This window comes from Cupressus sempervirens, chromosome 4 (genome assembly GCF_028749045.1).
Source record: "Cupressus sempervirens isolate cs-2001-9-10 chromosome 4, ASM2874904v1, whole genome shotgun sequence".
Taxonomy (NCBI): domain Eukaryota; kingdom Viridiplantae; phylum Streptophyta; class Pinopsida; order Cupressales; family Cupressaceae; genus Cupressus; species Cupressus sempervirens.
Window position 1 is genome coordinate 523,978,700 of NC_143121.1, and position 18,000 is coordinate 523,996,699.

The window sequence follows — 18,000 nt, forward strand, 5'->3', positions numbered from 1 at the left end:
ACAAAGATTCACCTTCCAATGTAGGCCCAATTAACACAAGATAAAGTGTCAATTCATAACCTATGCAAAAGGATTGAATAGCTTGGAATTACTTCTCCCTCACCTCCACAAAGAGAGGGTCTTTATAGGTAGATATGTAAATCACAATCTAAAAGAATGGAAATACGTATTGAAATAGAGAATGGAAGAAAATGCACATTAAAGGGTACAAACCTCCAAATATATTATCAAATCATATCAAAAATTGTTGGAACTTGGTTTCTATACCTAAAACTATAAGATCTATAAAACCTAGAAATTGTTCGACTGTCAAATGATGAGAACTTGCAATAGAGTCAACTTGCAAGGCTAGGGAAGAAATGTGTCCCCATCTTTTGGTGCTTGATTATGAAACTGATTTTGGCTCTTAGTGTAATCGCCTAAAAATGGTCATCTAGACTATTACCCCCCTTCTCAGCATTTTAGCTAAATTAATTAATCATTTTCCTAGAGCAAATTGCTAAAAATCAATTAATTTGATTGTAACCTATAGTTTGACTATAATGGGTAAAAGTACAAACTTGTGTCACCCTTTTACAAAAGAAAAGGTTAACAAAAGTATAATCGTTCAACTTCAATGACATAAATCTTGTATTATTATTTAGAATTTGAGAATGAAGTAAACTAATGAAATGTGTAGAAAGGATGAAGTTTAGGATTATAATTTTTAATAATTATTTGCAAAAAGAAATGATAGATTTTCCTATTTTTTAAAGATAACTTTTTAGCTACTGAAAAACATTGAAAATTAGGGGTCTAGTTCCCACCACAAAACTACAAGGAAATAAACTTATTTCCTTTTGATCTTAGATTATGCTATATATAATATATGTAGCTAGAACAATCAAAAAAAAAAAATGACTTTTGACCTATATTTTCTCTTTTATGACGATTCAAATTTCAACTTATTCAAATCGATAGTCTTCATCTCCCACCACATTTTTGAAAATAAATCTATTCCAACCAAAAGAAAATTTATAGATTCTTGAAGAGGACTCTCTCCTCTAAAACGTCCTATAATTTTTGAATTTTTCTTATATGATTTACTATTTTTTTCTTTCTCAAAATTGACATCTTCTCAAGTGTTAAAATATGTACTTGTAGAATTTTTTAATTACAATAGATTATATCTAATTAAAACACTATGAGCTCTATAAAATGGTGTTTATATGTTATTAAAAAAAATTCATAAAAAATAGTAATAGTTATTGAAATGTCAGTTTTCTAAAATAATTTAATTTTTTTGGTAATTTGATACTATCTACTATAAAACATGTATTTAATAGACATTTCCAATTGGAACAGTGTGAGACTGTATATAACTTAGCTAGAATAAATTTAACATTATCATATGCTTGAAAAAAATTTATTTTTAGATAGAAGTACTCAAATTAATCATTCTGATTAGTCAGCCTAAAAGGTGACACAGCTTTGTACTTTCACCCCTATACTATCCTAAGTTTATTATTCCATTAAAATAACATATCCCCTTTTAATTATATAAAAGACCTCATTCTTCTAACCCACTCAATGTGCACACATAAAGTCCTTTTTCTATTTTACAAATTAAAAGAAAAGGCTTTTTGTCTACTTGAAAAGTCAACTCTTTTCTTATTGGTTGACTTCTTATTGAACATGGATCATGCTCAAAGTCAACTCCTACACTTGATCATCAATCATCTTGGTTTCAATCTCAACCATTTGTGCATCTTTAAAAGAAAGAGCTATCCCCCTTTTAAAGGATCCATCCACACTCTTAGTATTGTTATGTTTCAGGTTTATTGTTTGAATTCTTGAGAGCTTGTGGAGAACAACTTATTCCTCATCTCTTTCAATCATCCATGGCATTCTAGTTTAGATTCACGTAGTTTAATTCGTCTGGGTTTGTAACACTCTCATTTGTTTAATCTAGTTGCATTCTGCATATTCATGTTAGTTTAGTCTACATTTGCATTACATCCTTGAGGAATTCCTTGTGGACATTTGCATTCTTGCTTCTGTCTCAAAGAACCTCCCATTGCATGGTTTACTAGCAAGGAATGTGTTTCTAAGGCTCAGCTAAGAGCCCTTTCATGCTTAAAACAAATTTCTTGCACTCCATGGATAGCGAGCTCTAAGCTAGCATTTAAGCTTTCTAACTCATGGAATACCTTGGGTAGAAGGGTTTAGAGTGTGACACTTACTTAGTGTACACTTTGAAGTTTGAAAAATTATGTATTTGGGTCTATACTTTGTTCTACTTTCTGATATTTACAACTTGCAAGAAAAAAAAAATTGTTTATTGATGGGGGGTTTGCCTTGGTCAAACCCAAATTTAGGAATTAACCTTGAAATTAGAATCAATATAGAAATAGAGATGCTAATTAGTAGTAGATATAGATATAATATGAAGCAATATAAATATGTGAATATAGCCCTAAATTTAGAATGTAATCAAATTTGTTGATGCAATAGCCTTGACTAAACTTCAAAAACTCTAGAAAATGAAATCATAGCTAATCAAAACCTTCATCAATGAATTTTCTTGAAATTCAGCTTAGAAGAGAATGTAGACCTTGGAGAAATAAATGTAGAAGATGTAATAAAGGATCTTAATGTATGAAAGGTGGTCTTGAAAGTTGAAAATTCTATCAAAGGCCTTGCATAAACTCCTTCAATTGCTTGTATGCTTGAATCATTGGTCTTCAATGGAGAATTTTCTTGAACACCTTGAATGTTTGGGCACAAGAACACTATCAATTGTGGATCAATATGGAATCTTGGTATGTTTGATGTGTACATATAGAAAATGAGGCAATTGAGTGTGCTTATAAAGGATTTAAAATAAACTTTCTCTTGTAGATCGACCAAGCAAAGAAATGATGCCTCAGATCAACCCTGACACAAGGGCTGAGAAGGGGACCCATAATAGGTCCTGGAACCAAGATGCACTACGTCCCCATACTTGGGTAGGGAGGAACTACATCCTAGTCCTAAGATAGGGACATAATACATCCCAGTCTTAGGGCCCATAAAGCTCTGTAATTCCCCTGGGGTCCTAGAACATGTATTGATTTTGATAGATTTTGTACAGATTTCAAGAAAAGCCCTATTTTGGTGTAGAAAAATATTTTTGTGATTGGAAGATGAAAAGGAAGAACATCATGTGGACAAGTGCTTCCTCAAGTTTTGTAGCATGAAATAGGAATACAAAGGAGGATCCATAAGATCCTACTCCAATTCAATCTAGGCAAGATAAAAAGAGATATGCAAATTTATAATGAAATTGCATTAAATATGTTCTAAACCATCACTAAATTGAAGTGTTTTCAATTTAGTATGATACATTTAGCCCCCACTTTAGCAAGAGTGAGGGACTTTGACATACTCATGATAAAGTAGAGCAAAACAATTTTAATGAATCACAACAAGATAGAATATCACTTAGTTAAAGGCCATGTGTCCCCTAGATAGAGAATCTGCAATCAACACCCATGCACAAGGTGGCAAAAAGAAGGGAAAAAAAGCCAAAAATCCAAGATAGACACAAAAGGAGGTTAGTATTAAAACAAACCCAATTAACTAGTGAAGAGACCTCAGCCATTAATGTCTCACCCACTAGTATCATATTTGGAGGGTTATTACAAGAGGATAAGTGATGACATAAGAAAGAAAGGAGTTGTAATGCCCCAGTAGGGAACCCAAGAGGAATAATTCTATAATATCACCAAGTTTGTTGAACAACAAAAAAATTTATAAACAACATAATGTAAATCTATAATATCCTTGTCTGACCAAGCATTTGGTCCATTGTTGAATGTGGATGTCATGGTTGCCTCTCCCTCTGTGGGTCGAGATCTTGTGGGCAATCTTTTTGGCATGGTTTTGCCTGTTTCTCCAGTTGAGTCTAATGTCGATGATTTGGTTTGGGAGAAGGAAGCTTCTTTGGTGGAGGAAGGTTGGACAAAGGTTAAAGAAAAAGAGTACAAATGATCCCAATAGTCCTCCGATCGGCTTCTTAGATCTCACTCTTTTGGAACTAAAGGGTCCTAATTGGTTTTATTGAGTTGTTTTTTGGTGGCAGAAGTGAACTACGTAATCTGTGAGGCCACCCTGGTCACTTGTTTTTGGTTGGTGACCTATTTCACCTCTAGTCTATTGTAACTTTTGTTTGGGTTCCATTGAAAAAAAAATTGATGTGTAAAAGGTTTCAGGCACCCTTCAAAACCTGTTTTCCTTAATCAAAAACATAATGATAAAAATGTGAAAGCGATATATTAAATACAAATGACTTACACAATAAGCAATACATTCAAAGTTACATTTCTCAAGGATTCTATAACGTTGGATCACACACATGTAAGTTTTACTAATTCAACTTCAATAAATACAATGTCCATGTTCATAGATAAACCACATATAAAAGATCTCATAAAAGAATACATACAATAGCTAGGATGCCACAAGGAATTACTGGAATGCATAACATCTGATGCACATGCCACAGGGTATGTAATGATAAAATATAAACATGATATAATACAACATCCCATAGGATTTTTAGAAAAATAAAGTACAATATAAGAATGCATCCACTAAATATAGCAACAAATCTCCATATGATAAGAAAAGAATGCTATCACGATACATCCAACCTATGTACACATAAGATGAATCTCAAAGGAAAAAAAATTACTAGAACTCGACCTTGTGGAACCTAAGTAGCTCACTCACGCCATGCTAAGGAGGTAATGTCAGGTCTCATACGAATAACAATCCACAAATCACAAGGAACTAGGTAAGGGAATCCTGGTAGCTCTCTATCTCAAAGGTACTCATGGGCAACAAAGTAAAACATCTATTCACAAAGGAATCCAACAACACGTAGGAAGCCTGGTATGTATATAGGAAAGTGTCATTGTGTAAGCCAACTCTTAAGGTTTTATTGGTAATCTCTTTGGACCCCGACCACCTAGTGGCTCTATACAGCATTAGTAATCCCTTTGTACAAACAAGGAAACTAATTATGTAAGGTCACAACTAAGCACCTCATCACACTCCCATCATAGCATGTACTAGCACCTAATGCATGGGCCAAGAATACTTAAGTCTTTTTAATTCATGTTAACCTCTTTATTGTTTATGTAATCACCTACAATAAATTTACCCGGCAACTACTTCAAGGCCCCGACCCTCATTGTAATCTCCTTTCACCTATACACATAGATAACCTACCCCAAGCTCATAAGTCAAATGCATCTCATAAAATCACAATAGTCTCATTCAGTGTCATGAAAGCAATTGAAAATATCATTAGTTCTTAAATCAAGTCATCATAATGAATCATCAAATAATTGTAGATTAAGAGCTCCACATAAAAATGACTATATTTCATAATCAGAGACAAATAACAAACATGGCATAACCACTTATAGTTTTTTTAAAGTTGATTGATCACAGAGATAAGTTTATAGTTCATATTATCATTGATTTGGTGAAAATCAATATCAAAAATAAAGCTTCATTATTTTGAGATAATCACATTAATATTCCAATAAAATAAGAATAATAAGTTAACTAATATTTTATTTTGATTCTCCCAAATACATTATCAAGATGTAAATATCATTATATTTCTAATATATAATTATAACTTATTTCTTCTCATTGATGCATATTATTTATTATTATATTTTATATAATTTATAAATATGAAATATTAATAAAAATAATGTTATTTTTATATATTCAAACTAAATAATATTTAAACAAATTTAATTAAAGAAAAAATCACAAAAATATTGATTTTCAACAAACTTAGTGACATAGATTTATCTCTCGTGCAATCTTGTATAAAAGATGATCATGTGTGTGTGTATCCTACATAAAAGATGATCAAGTATATATATTGTGAATGTATGTGTGTGTGAATAAATGTATGTATATCTATGTATGCATATTTGTATCTATGTATGTATTTATATGGTGTGTGTGTGTGTGTGTGTGTGTGTGTGTGTAACTAAATAGGCAATGGAAGGGAGCGGTACATCGTGTAAATTTTAACTCACAGGTGACTATGATTCCCTCCCTCAACCACATTAGACACATCAAACAAAAATGTAAATAGACATGCACACCATACACATGCAATTATAGGATAAGTAATCAATAATCCATATCCATCATCAATATAACCATCATCTTAAAAATAATTGTACACTGTAAAAACATGTAAAACATCATCATCAAAATGAACAACCACATGTAATATCTCAAGTACGCAATAGCTCCAAATATACATGAATGCAACATGATGTAGTGTCAAACAACTAAGTAGCCAAGCATCACTGAATCAAATAACACATGTATGAAAATTGACCTAAAAGAGTTCAACAATATAAACTGAAAGCAAAGTAAGTGGGTACTACAAGAGCAACATCATAAACAACATGGCTTCATGATTTATTCCTACTAACATGAAAGCAAAAAGAAAAATAAAAAGATAAATGATTACCTCGCCCAATAAGGCAGCTACCCTATCGTGAATTACAGGAAGAGCTACTTGTAGAAGAGATGGTATTGAATAGTTTAATGGAATCGTTACCGACTAGTCAACCCATCAAAGTTCCACTGAAAGATCAATGTCCCCATATCACCATGGTGTAACCCAATAAAAATGTGTTACCCGTGTAATAGACTTGGCATGTTTTTTTGAATGCATTACCCATGTATGTGATTTAACATATTAACTTTGATTGTGTTACATGTACATGGGGTGTAGCATATCAAATTTGAATGCATTACCCATGTATGGGACTTAGAATATTAAATTTGAATGTGTTACCCATGTATGTCATTTAGCATATTCTAAAAGGCAAAAGTGCAAAACTATAATAGAAAGGAGGGCATATATATGCCCACCTTATAATCTTGTCTATATAATAGACATGAGAAGGGAAAGAAAGAGGATACCTACTTCACACAAGGAGTTATTGGACATAGCTTTATTGATAAAGAAGAGATGATGACGCATGACATCTCTTGACAAAGAGAGAATCCAAGTTAAGACACAATTTGTCATAAGGAACCAAGAATGTCACATAATAAACAAGTGCCAGTTGAATGAATACATGTTACTTTTAGGCATGATAGGAATTTGTTAAGCATTCTGGGTTCATCAAAGATAAGCTTTCGAATGATGATTGAATTGTTTCATCATGCACTGCAACCGAGTTTCATCAAGAATTGAGACATTGATTTTGTTGGAAACTATACACTAGATCATGTGCTAGTTTTCAAAACAATCAAGTTAGGAAAAACAATCGTTTTTTGGTCAACTTGAGACCTCGCCATACTCAATTCAGTTCAAACTTGACCAAATCACCAATTAAATAACTATCTAGGTTCTACACACTATGCATGTAGTACAACGCCCAACTAAAAACATTATTATCAACTTCCCTTTTCCAAACAGGCATTACATGCCAAAATCGTGCCTGTATGAAAAAACACATTACATATTTAATTATTTGGCATTGTATACATGATAGCTCTCCCATGTTGAAGAGCCACTTGAAATATGGTAGTTATCATTATGTCTGAGTTTATCACCACTATAAAGATTAGTTAAGATCCACAATTAACGAAAATACAAAAATTCTTATTGCACAATTGAGGACTAGCTCTCACCACTAGAGTTGTGAGACGATCAAGATGGAAAATTCCCAAAGAGGGGTCAAAAAACATGTAATTTTTGCAACTCAAGTAGTTGAAACCAAGTAGCATTTTATCATAGTGAAGCTTATGAAGACATTCGCGAACATTATGATAACTTACAAGTGAACATGAATGAACTTTTTAAAGAGGCAAGATTGCACCAAACAGCAACTTTTAATGCAAATCCACCATAAAAGGGTCCCATTGGTCTCTTAGACATCATTAAAATTCATTCATTAACAGATGAAAGACACTCGATGGTCTTGTTTTTAGATAGTTGTATTACATCATAGATGTCCATCATGTTTGTGTTATTGAATTTCAAAAAGCATACAACATATTGATGGTTAGTGCTTTCTATATATGATTTTTGGATTCTTGGATCAATCTGCATGGCCACTTAAAAGCCATTTACTTAATTTGTACGATTAGAGTTAATTATTATTTATGTATAAAATTTGCTCATTTGATATGAGCGAGTCGATGTTAATTGTAATGAGAAATCTAATACTCGTGAGGCTTAGAATTAAGTTGGGTCAATGTGAGGTTAAAACATGGTGAAGGTAGGAACTCGAAAGTAATTGATTTTTGTACCCTGCCGTCAGAGCAGGGTCAAATTAATGAAAAAATTTCTCCACTCGCCTTGCAGCTTGTAGCGGAAAATGATTGTTGTATGCATGTGAATTCCCCATAATATATGTACTTTACAAAAAATCCGGTCTTTTTATGTCAGAAAATATTGTCGTTTTCTTCTTGATGCAATTATCAAAATAAATAAACCACTTCAGCAATTTCAATCTATTTTTAATCGACAAATGGATGCTCTTTAATTATTCATTAAGAAAAAGTCGGAAACATGGCATCACTCGACAAAATCAAAGTTCAGAGGACAATCTAAAGTTATTACAATGATTACATGCATACATAAATAGAAAAGTAATTCCTCTAAAAAGAAATAGACATCTAATCAACATTGCGCATTGTTAAAAATATAAGTTTAATGATGGCCTTGATACATGTTAATGCATTAATAAGTAACTCGAGAAATCGCTCATAAGTTGAACAGCCTTTCAAATGTACACGCTGATTACTATTTTAAAGGATTGCAGTATTGAGTTCCCAGTCTAAAGTCAGATCAGTTGCATAGTGTTCTGAACTTGGTTCTTTCAACAAGCTTTCAATCATATCAAAACAAACATTTTAAAATACCGGTTATTCCTCTGAAAAATACACGCCTAATTATTGGCATTCATACGAGTATCTTGAGAGTGGCTCATACGTTGAATGGACTTTAATGTTTGATAAGAGGCATAGCTTTCCGTATACTGATCCCAGTCTCAGGTCATTTTTATTAGTGCTCTAAACATGATCCTTTAAAATCGCATCGAGATTAACATTTTAGGAGACCAGTCACATTACAACGGCTAATTAATTTAGTTTATGTAAACATCATATAAGAAATTATTTATTGTCGCAAAATTTTCTTCAAATCAGTGCAAAAAAACGCACTGAGAAGCTTTGGGCTTATTTTGACAAATAAATTAACTGAATGCGTGTCGTGAATATTTCTTATGAAATTTACAGTGAGTAAATATAACCTTATTAATCTTGAAAAATTAAACCAAGTGACCAAAATAGACAATAGTAAAATCTCGGCTTCAGTCAGTAGCGTGGAAGAACAAAATTAACAATTTAAAAGCTAAGATCGTAATGTATTAGTGTACAGACAGAAAGCCCGCTTTAGTTGGATTCATAAAAGAGGCGGACCAATTGTATGTTATGGATAATATAAAGGATTAAAAATCATCGCATCGTACAAGGAATCGAGCTTTGGATAGTCAGCAGTCTGCCCATACCAGTGCAAATTATTTGGTTGAATGTGCAATCTACTTCATCCATAATGAGACACGCCCCTAATTGGACTTAATGAAAAAGTCATGTCAGCAGTGAGTCACGGTGACAGTAATTTATTCATACAAATTGTGCAGATTTCAATTGGCTAATTTGATCCCAACATTTAAACCGTATCATACAATTACGCAAAATAACACGAGCAAGTAAAAGGCCAGTCAATCCTTTAATTGAGGCTTGACAATGGTAGAACAACTTGCAGCTCATGCTAGCTTATACAAAACAAAAACGACAAGTCATCATCTATGTCAGGAGCAATGAGAGAAAGCAAAGGTCAGGCTTGATGGCTTTGCCATTCACTCTGGTTTTTGTCAATGGTAGAAGTTGGGAACGCAACTCGCACTAAAATGTAATATGCAAAATCTTGTCCTGACTGGAAATTACCTATATAGAGGGTAATCCAGCTTTGTACACAATTTGCTGGTTGGCTAGTAGGCATGCAATTCAGTGCCAACCACTCTCTAACCGGTTAAGCTAATCTTTATATATGAGCTAGCAAATAATTTGGAGCTGCTGCAAATGAGATTTCATTAGAGGGGATATGTACCTTATATATTTCAAGGTTACTGCATACACCCATTGGTAACCTGAAGATGGTGCAATTTTTCGTTCACTTTGAAAATCAATTACCAAGTCCATTACCACCTGGGTACATCTGAAGCAGCATGGCATAGTACAGTAGTAGTAAGCCTGATTGAACCTGAGAACGATACAAATGGGAGCACTACTTGGGATCCCTATGTCTTTTAGCTTACTACTTGAGCAAGACATGAGAATGGAGCTGCAGCACATTAGCTTTGATCAAGTGCTGGCTCCAACAGGACAATCTTTTTCTCATTACAGTTCGTCTAAAGAACTTCACAAATTGCTCAACGATAATGATCCCAACATTTGTAATGTATACAAGGGGATAACAATGTCAAATAAAACCAACACGTAATAGCTTTCAAGTACCTGGGCACCATTCTAAGATATCAAGAGCATTTCTACAGCCCATGGAAACTACCAACATGAAAGCTTCCAGTTTGTAGCCTGTGTATGCATACATCATTCCTAGCACAATCAACAAGCTCAAATTTAATGTGATGACAGTAAAATCATAAAGAAAGACTTCTGTGAAGTTCACATATCTTCATCCCCATCTTCCCCCTCTTGTTGATCATCAGAGGCCACCCCGCCTTCACCATTCATATGTTCACCATCAGAGCCATCAGCCCTCCCATCTCCTGCAGTATCATCTTCATCATCAGCAACATGTTGATTTCTACTATACTGCCTGTTTCTCCATGCTCTTTCATGATCCACAGAAAGTGTTTGGGATTGATGGGGGTGTCGCCCATCTTCTGCACACATACAAGCTACTCATAAGCATTCTTTGTAATATGGGAAAAATCTAAAATTTGATACAAACAAATAATATAATTCGCACCGCTTTCTCCATCAGATGCCTCAACAAGCCTTGCAATGGCATCAAGCAGTGACTGTTCATGCTCCTGGTAAACAGAATATGATTAAACAATTTAATCAAGTAATGCTTAATACAGATTTCGCACATTAGATCTGAAAAATTCTATATATTCGCACATAAGATCTGAAATATTCTATGTGATTTAAAACATTGTATACTCAGAAACTCTTACTTTGAGGACTTTCTTAGCCTTTTCCATGTCTAAAGGATCAGGATGCGGTCCACCAGTAACCCTTTCCACCTATCACAAAACAAGTTTCGTTCAATTACCTTTGAAAGTTGTCCCTATATAGATCAATCCTCAAATTCTATCAATCTAGGTTCTAGATAGTCGTTATGGCATCACAACAATTAAACATTTGAAAGAGCATAAATTTATTTAAATGCTTATCCCTATACCATGAAAAATAATTCATTCTCTTAAATTGAGAATATAGAGTTCACCTCTTTAAGAAGTGCATCAGTATGGAGTATTTCGATATCACCTGCTACCTTCTTGCCAATCCCATTCTGAGAATGTCCAAAGTCCTTTCTAGACTGACCTTTTGAGACTCCTCTTCCCCTGCCAGAAGTGGAGACAAGCCCACCGCGACCACCTGATTTTTTACTCCCACGACCAGCTGCAAGTCGGCTTCCTCGACCAGATCCTGCAGGACTTTCCCAGTCCCACAGAATATCTCCTGGAGACATCTGGAATGAAAAGAAATAATTATTTGGAAACCTTGTAAATGAAACTCCTAGACTAGCGAGTAATCAAGATTTGAGTAATCAAAAGGGGGAAAGTGGCAATACCTCCTTCAAGTTAACCCATTCAAAAGTCTCCCTGCTCGTATTAATATCATAAATGAGTGCATGCAGTCCCTAACCATACACAACCCATTTTTTAATCAACAAGGGCAAAACCATATATATTAATATATATAGCTGTTTAGTTGTTAACAGTGTCCACATCTCTTGTTTGGAGACTCCAAGCAATGGGATGATGCTCACATTTTTTCATATGGTAAATGTAATATCACTCTTTCTTTAAGGTACCATGTATTCTGATAACAAAATCAACTTATAACTGGCAAAAAAATGGGACCTGAAGGAAAACAAGAATGGCTGTACATGTGCGGGCATGTGTGCATATTACTACAATACAAAAAGCACATGTAAAGCTAGATAGATAGAGAATAAACCGAGAATTATAAATAACCACAAGAACTAATAAAGTTTATTCTGCAAGAATCCATTTCTACAAGAAAGATCTGTATTTGGTGAAGGGTCAAAAAGTCTGGGAAAGGCCAGTAGACCAGCAGCAAGACAAGTGGAATTTGAGAGAAATCATGAGGAAGAGTTGCAAATTTCTACCTTCATGACTAGTTGGGCATATCAAGTCACTTTTGAAGTAAATAACCACTGCAACTAATAAAGTTTACTCTGCAAGAGCCCATTTGTACAAAAAAAAATCTCTATTTGGTGAAGGGTCAATAGGTCTGGAAAAGAGCAGCAGATAGGCAGCAGGACAAAGGGAGGGTGAGAGAAATAATTAGGAAGAACTGCAAATTTCTACCTGTACAACTAGTTGGTCATATCAGTCACTTTAAAAGTAACTTATTAAAAAATATCACAATAATCATATCCAAGTATCTACTTAACTGGTACTGTAATCTTATGACAATTCCTATTCATTTAAAAGTAAATTTCAAGGAAAGCTTTAGTTGTATAGTTGGGGTTATGCCTATTGCTATAAGTTTTTTCAATTTCAGATCCTTAGCAATCATGAATAATTGTGATATTCCTATCAGGATTTAACTATGTGATTTTGAGTCAAACTGATTGACCCGTGTTTCATGAGTAGTGATTCAACACGAATCCATCTCTCATGAGAATAAATGGAACACTTAGCACTCATTGGATCTAGGTGATGCTCACAGGGATCCAATGAGTGCTAAGTGTTCCATTTATTCTCATGAGAGATGGATTCATGTTGAATCACTACTCATGAAACAGAGGTCAATGAGTTTGACTCAAAATCACACAGTTAAATCCTGATAGCAATATCACAATTTGACTTGCTGTGGAAATTATCAACTACCTATCAAATCATGAATAATATTCAAACTTGTCATCTATACTAAAAAGGAAAGCATAAGCTGTGGATCTAGGTTTTTCAGACGACACATAAATGAAAAATATGAAAGAACGTATGCTAAAAGATACCAAATTAGTGGCACTGTAATCTTTAAAACCCCAACCTTGCAAAAAAAACACCAAGTAGACAACAAAATATTGTGGCAATGACCCTACGATTTATGAAGTGGGACCTCTTCAAGTATAAGGTTTTTTCAGTGGCCTTGTGTTATAACCAAAAAAAAATGTTTACTGAGTAGCAATATTTCACGTAGATATCATAATTTCCATAAAACAACAATCAAATTATTAACATTTAACTAAATAATTTCAATACCTTAACTGGATCATAATTGGTAATAACAGCCTCATAAAAGCTATTGTCTTCTGGCCACCTTGTCCTCACTTTCTTGCCCACCAAGGGGTCAAGAGCTGCAGCTTCACTCAAACCTGGAGGCTCTGATGGTCCTCGGTTCCCAAACTGTCCTCTCCCTGCTGCTGGAAGAGCAGGAGGTAACTGCTGAGCCTTGATTGGGGCAGACAACACAGGCATTTGCTGACTCTGCAGTAAACAACAGTTCTCTTTTATTATAGAACTTATAAAATACTTGGAATGATTTAGAAGACAAATATTTAAAGCAACAAAAAAACAATAATTGAGCAAATTTAGAAATTAATTCCTCACTGCTTTGGTTTTCTTGTTCTTAGTTCCAAGAGAAGCTCCTCTTTTTGCTGATGATGAAGGTTGTACTGTTGCAGCAGTTGGCAAAGGATGCATCGTTGAATGTGGTGGCATTGGTAGAGATGGCAACACATGAGCTGTTTTCTGTTTCTTCCGTGATGCTGAAACAGTTGGACTAGGGGATGGATCATGGGCTGGTGGACCAATGCTTATTAAGCCACCTTGGTTAAGAGTTCCCTGTCTCCATTCTCTGATCAAACATTTAAATAACTAATAAGAAACCTTTCATCCTGTACAGCTTTTGGAGATTCTCTAGTGTTAAACAAGCAAAACTACAGAGATCTAACAAGGAGTCTCACAAATAACAATGTGTATAATAGTTAACAATGTTTCATCATAAGAATTAGTCCATCTCCTTAGTCAAATGAATGAAACTACCTAAAACTTCAAAATGGGCAAAGATTTAATTTTCCCCATTAAAAAACTGTGTAATTGTATGTATTACAACGAGCATGAATTGAACCTTATTCGTCTCAATAAATCATCTGCATTGACTCTCCCCAAGAGTTCCCTATGCTCCTCATCAGAAACTCTAAGTTCTTTTCTCAACTCAGACATCAAACCCTCTTTTGCCTGAAACAGATTATTTTTAAAGAACCATAAGTTTCAAGATAAAAATATAAAATTCAAGACGTGTAAGTAAACTCCCTAAAATCTACAAGCTCAGCAAACAAAAAAGTCCTCCAAAAACAAAATAAATAGCAAGAAAAAAAAAGAAAATTAATGTCAAATAATGAAATGTGTGATAGAAGACACTGACGAGTACATAGTACAGAATAGGTAAATACCCATGTAATTGCATCTGATTGTGCCTTGAAGGCTCTAAGAACAGAACTGTATGCCTCTTGTTCAAGCCAGTGAATCTGAGGCTCCATATCATTCTGAATTCTAGCATATGACATTGGACCTGCAGAAGGTCTTCCATTCCCAGAAATCCGGCCACCACCTCTTGCTAGTCGATTTTGATGAGAAGGAGGAAGATCATCATCTGTTCCTGCTCTAGTTTCAGAACAAATGCATGAAAATCATTTGATAGTAGATAAAACATTTGAACATTGCAATAAGATAAAAACAGATATAGCATTATCAAAAAATGCAACAGTAAGTAAGAATAAGACATGCAGAAGTATCATTATGGCCTGAAAACAAGAAATAAGAAGCAAACAATGAATTTAACAGCTAAAAAAAAATGCTAGTTGAATATCAGAGGCTCACACTGGCACATATAGTGAAATTAATGACACCGAAGAAAAGAAAACAGGAAAAAAATCACCATCAGAAAGGATCTCAGATACTTTATGAGGGTATATTACATTCACTCACTTTGTTATAATTAAAGAAACTTCCATTATTTTCAAATTTTCCATCCTTTACTTAACAGATTAAAGAAAATGCTAGATAAATATAAGTGGTTCACCTTGTGGCCCATTCAGTAAAACTGAGCACACTGAAGGAAAAAAAAAAGTGAATAAGGAATTTCACCCTCAGAAACTTTATGAAAATGTATTGTGTGACCCCACTTGGTTTTGACACAGGCTAAGCTCCTCACAAAATGTACACAAGACAAAAAGAAAATGACAATTTTTCCTTTTTCCCAGATTCATAAAATATGTAGATCATGAACAGATACTGAAAATTTCGCAAAAATCTGTTGTATATTCAAGTTTTTGAAATTTGGTCATTGGTGCATTTTGTAGGGAGATATCGAATAAATGGCATATTTCAATAAATGTAAACAAATTTTGGTCATCAAATCACTGACATGCAATGGTCTGCAATTCAATTCTGCACAAAAATTTACAGACTATTGTAATTTGATTTTCTTTTTAAATGAAACTGGAAGCAGTACAAGATGATTGACAGCACTTAGTGACATGTTTATGGTAGATAATCTTTTTACATCATTCATTGTTAGTTGCAAGACTTGTGCCTGGGTAATAAGGTATGAGCAATGCTGGATTTGCTCATTTAAAGCTTGTTTTATGATAAGCTCTGGCCTGGTATAATTCTAAACTTTTTATTATAGAACTAAAAATATTGATGCAAAATCTGAATAATAACAAACAGCACTAAAAACTTATGGGGTTACCCACTCATTATATTGATCAATCAGCTCATGGCAAGGGGATGGTCAGCACCTACTAAACTAACTAGTCCATCTGTATATAAATCTCACTCAGCCTACCCATGTGCTAATATTGCAAGGACTTCATATATTTCTCCAACATGGACTACCATGGAATGGTGCACCCCTACACCAGTCTGCTAAGGTTCTGCTCATTTTGGCAGCCTACCACCTGGCGATCCTGCCTCTTCCAAGCTTTTCAAAGCCAAACTCCCTCCTATGTCATATGACTCTACAATATCAGTCTCCTCTCAGCTGCCTATTCCTAATTGAAATGGTCCATTTCTGAGCTGGACAAATTGGCATTGGTGGAAATACCTCCTTAAAGAATTGATTGATCACTTCATATGGCTTTGACCAACCCCTATTGCTCTAGAAAAACTTACAACGAACCCATAGCAAACTCAAAAGGGACCCTAGTTTTAGTTGGGTCCAACCACATCTGAACTATAATTCAATTCAGACGAGAACAAAACCCTGAGATTTCTGAGAAGAATCTAGCATCTTAGAAAAATTACCAAATAGAACTTATCACCATAGTTCTCAAAACCTTAATCTTTGCACTAGTTTGATTTCCAACAAAAAAGCCTAAAATCTTTAAAACAGTTAATGGCTTCGAATCTACTTCTTGGGAAATATGCTCATGTCCTCTAAGAGTGGTCATCTATGAAAGATACACAGTACAAAAGATTTGAAATCAATCGAAGTCAACAACCTAAAAGATTTGTGAGAACTTAAGTAGAATAGAAATCAATTTTGTTTTCCATATATGCAATGTTCACAAAAATCAAAATCAAATCAAGCAAATCAGAAAACCATCTAAAAGATCTTTATTTTTCATAGTCCTCGGACACTTCTTGCCTATGTGACCCATCCCTTGGTACCATGACATTATTTTCTCTATCGATAACAGGTTCTTAAGACAAGAACACCCTCACGTACCTAGAAAACACAGCCATCAAAAGTGGAACACTCCTCTTTAACATTTGTTCCCACAATGATGTAGCTTTCATAGTACTCTTCGTTGTAAGAACAAAAAGAACTATTGCGCTGAGTTGTGCACACATCAATTTGAAATAGAGTATTGATACTAACACCCTAAAAAGTACCATATCCTCTCTTGTTGTCTTCACCCTCCACTTGAAAAATCAACTTGCACAACCAAATCAATAAAGTTAATTTCCAAAAGGCAGGTTACATGCCAAACAAGGGATATGCAGTATGGTTCAAGGTACACCTTCCCACCATCACATTCTTCATATTTGAAAACAAATCTTGATAATTAAACACACACCTTGAAATGCATGTGTTGATACTATTGCACCAAAGGAATTACTATCCTTTTAAGAATACTCTTCGGAGTAATCATTTGAATCAATCTACTTTTTCCTCCTCCTAAAATGCCCAAGCTTACCATAGTTCCAATATTTATCCTTGGTCTTTCTAGGATATTTGGATCTCCCATAGGAATACAATCTATGCGTGTTTGTTTCTCTTATCCCTTTTTTTGAATTGATCTTTTGGTATTCCTTAAACAGCTACACATCTCCTATGAAAGTAACAATGCAACTACATCATCCTTTATGAGTTTCGATGTAGTATCCCTAGATGACATCACAAGGTGATCCTGCGAATCTAGTGAAGGAAACAACGATGTCACGCAAAGATTCTCCTTCATTATTTAAATAGAGTGCATGAATTACAAAACCAACATCCACCCCCCTAAAGGTAATTAACTTCCATCTCAAGAAAAGTTTATTAACCAAGGATTTAGCCCAAAGAAAACCCAACTTCTTCAGCAAAAATACAACATTCGCTTCTTACTGTACATTCAACAATATGAAGTCTACCAAACAAAAAAGTCTAATAAGGCCCTTTGCTTTGCTTTTAATTTTGTCTCAATTT

The 18,000-nt window shown here is 34.3% G+C and overlaps 1 protein-coding gene across 6 annotated transcripts in view; it reads right to left on the reverse strand.

The window, feature by feature from the left end:
• Window positions 1–9,700: 9,700 nt before the first annotated feature.
• The window catches only part of EML3 (Emsy N Terminus (ENT)/ plant Tudor-like domains-containing protein), a 39,729-nt gene continuing 31,429 nt past the window's right edge, over window positions 9,701–18,000 (reverse strand). For 5 of the 6 annotated variants that reach the window (XM_089825780.1, XM_089825775.1, XM_089825776.1 and 2 more), the window contains 9 exons: window positions 14,759–14,964; window positions 14,434–14,543; window positions 13,914–14,160; window positions 13,566–13,790; window positions 11,906–11,974; window positions 11,558–11,803; window positions 11,286–11,354; window positions 11,075–11,138; window positions 9,701–10,988 (listed from right to left, as the gene is read on the reverse strand). In XM_089825780.1, the coding sequence (XP_089681906.1) occupies window positions 10,768–10,988; window positions 11,075–11,138; window positions 11,286–11,354; window positions 11,558–11,803; window positions 11,906–11,974; window positions 13,566–13,790; window positions 13,914–14,160; window positions 14,434–14,543; window positions 14,759–14,872 (1,365 nt within the window). In that variant the 5' untranslated portion in view covers window positions 14,873–14,964 and the 3' untranslated portion in view covers window positions 9,701–10,767. Of the gene's footprint in view, window positions 10,989–11,074; window positions 11,139–11,285; window positions 11,355–11,557; window positions 11,804–11,905; window positions 11,975–13,565; window positions 13,791–13,913; window positions 14,161–14,433; window positions 14,544–14,758; window positions 14,970–18,000 lie in introns of all 6 variants that reach the window. The other variant, XM_089825778.1, reaches the window with a different exon arrangement.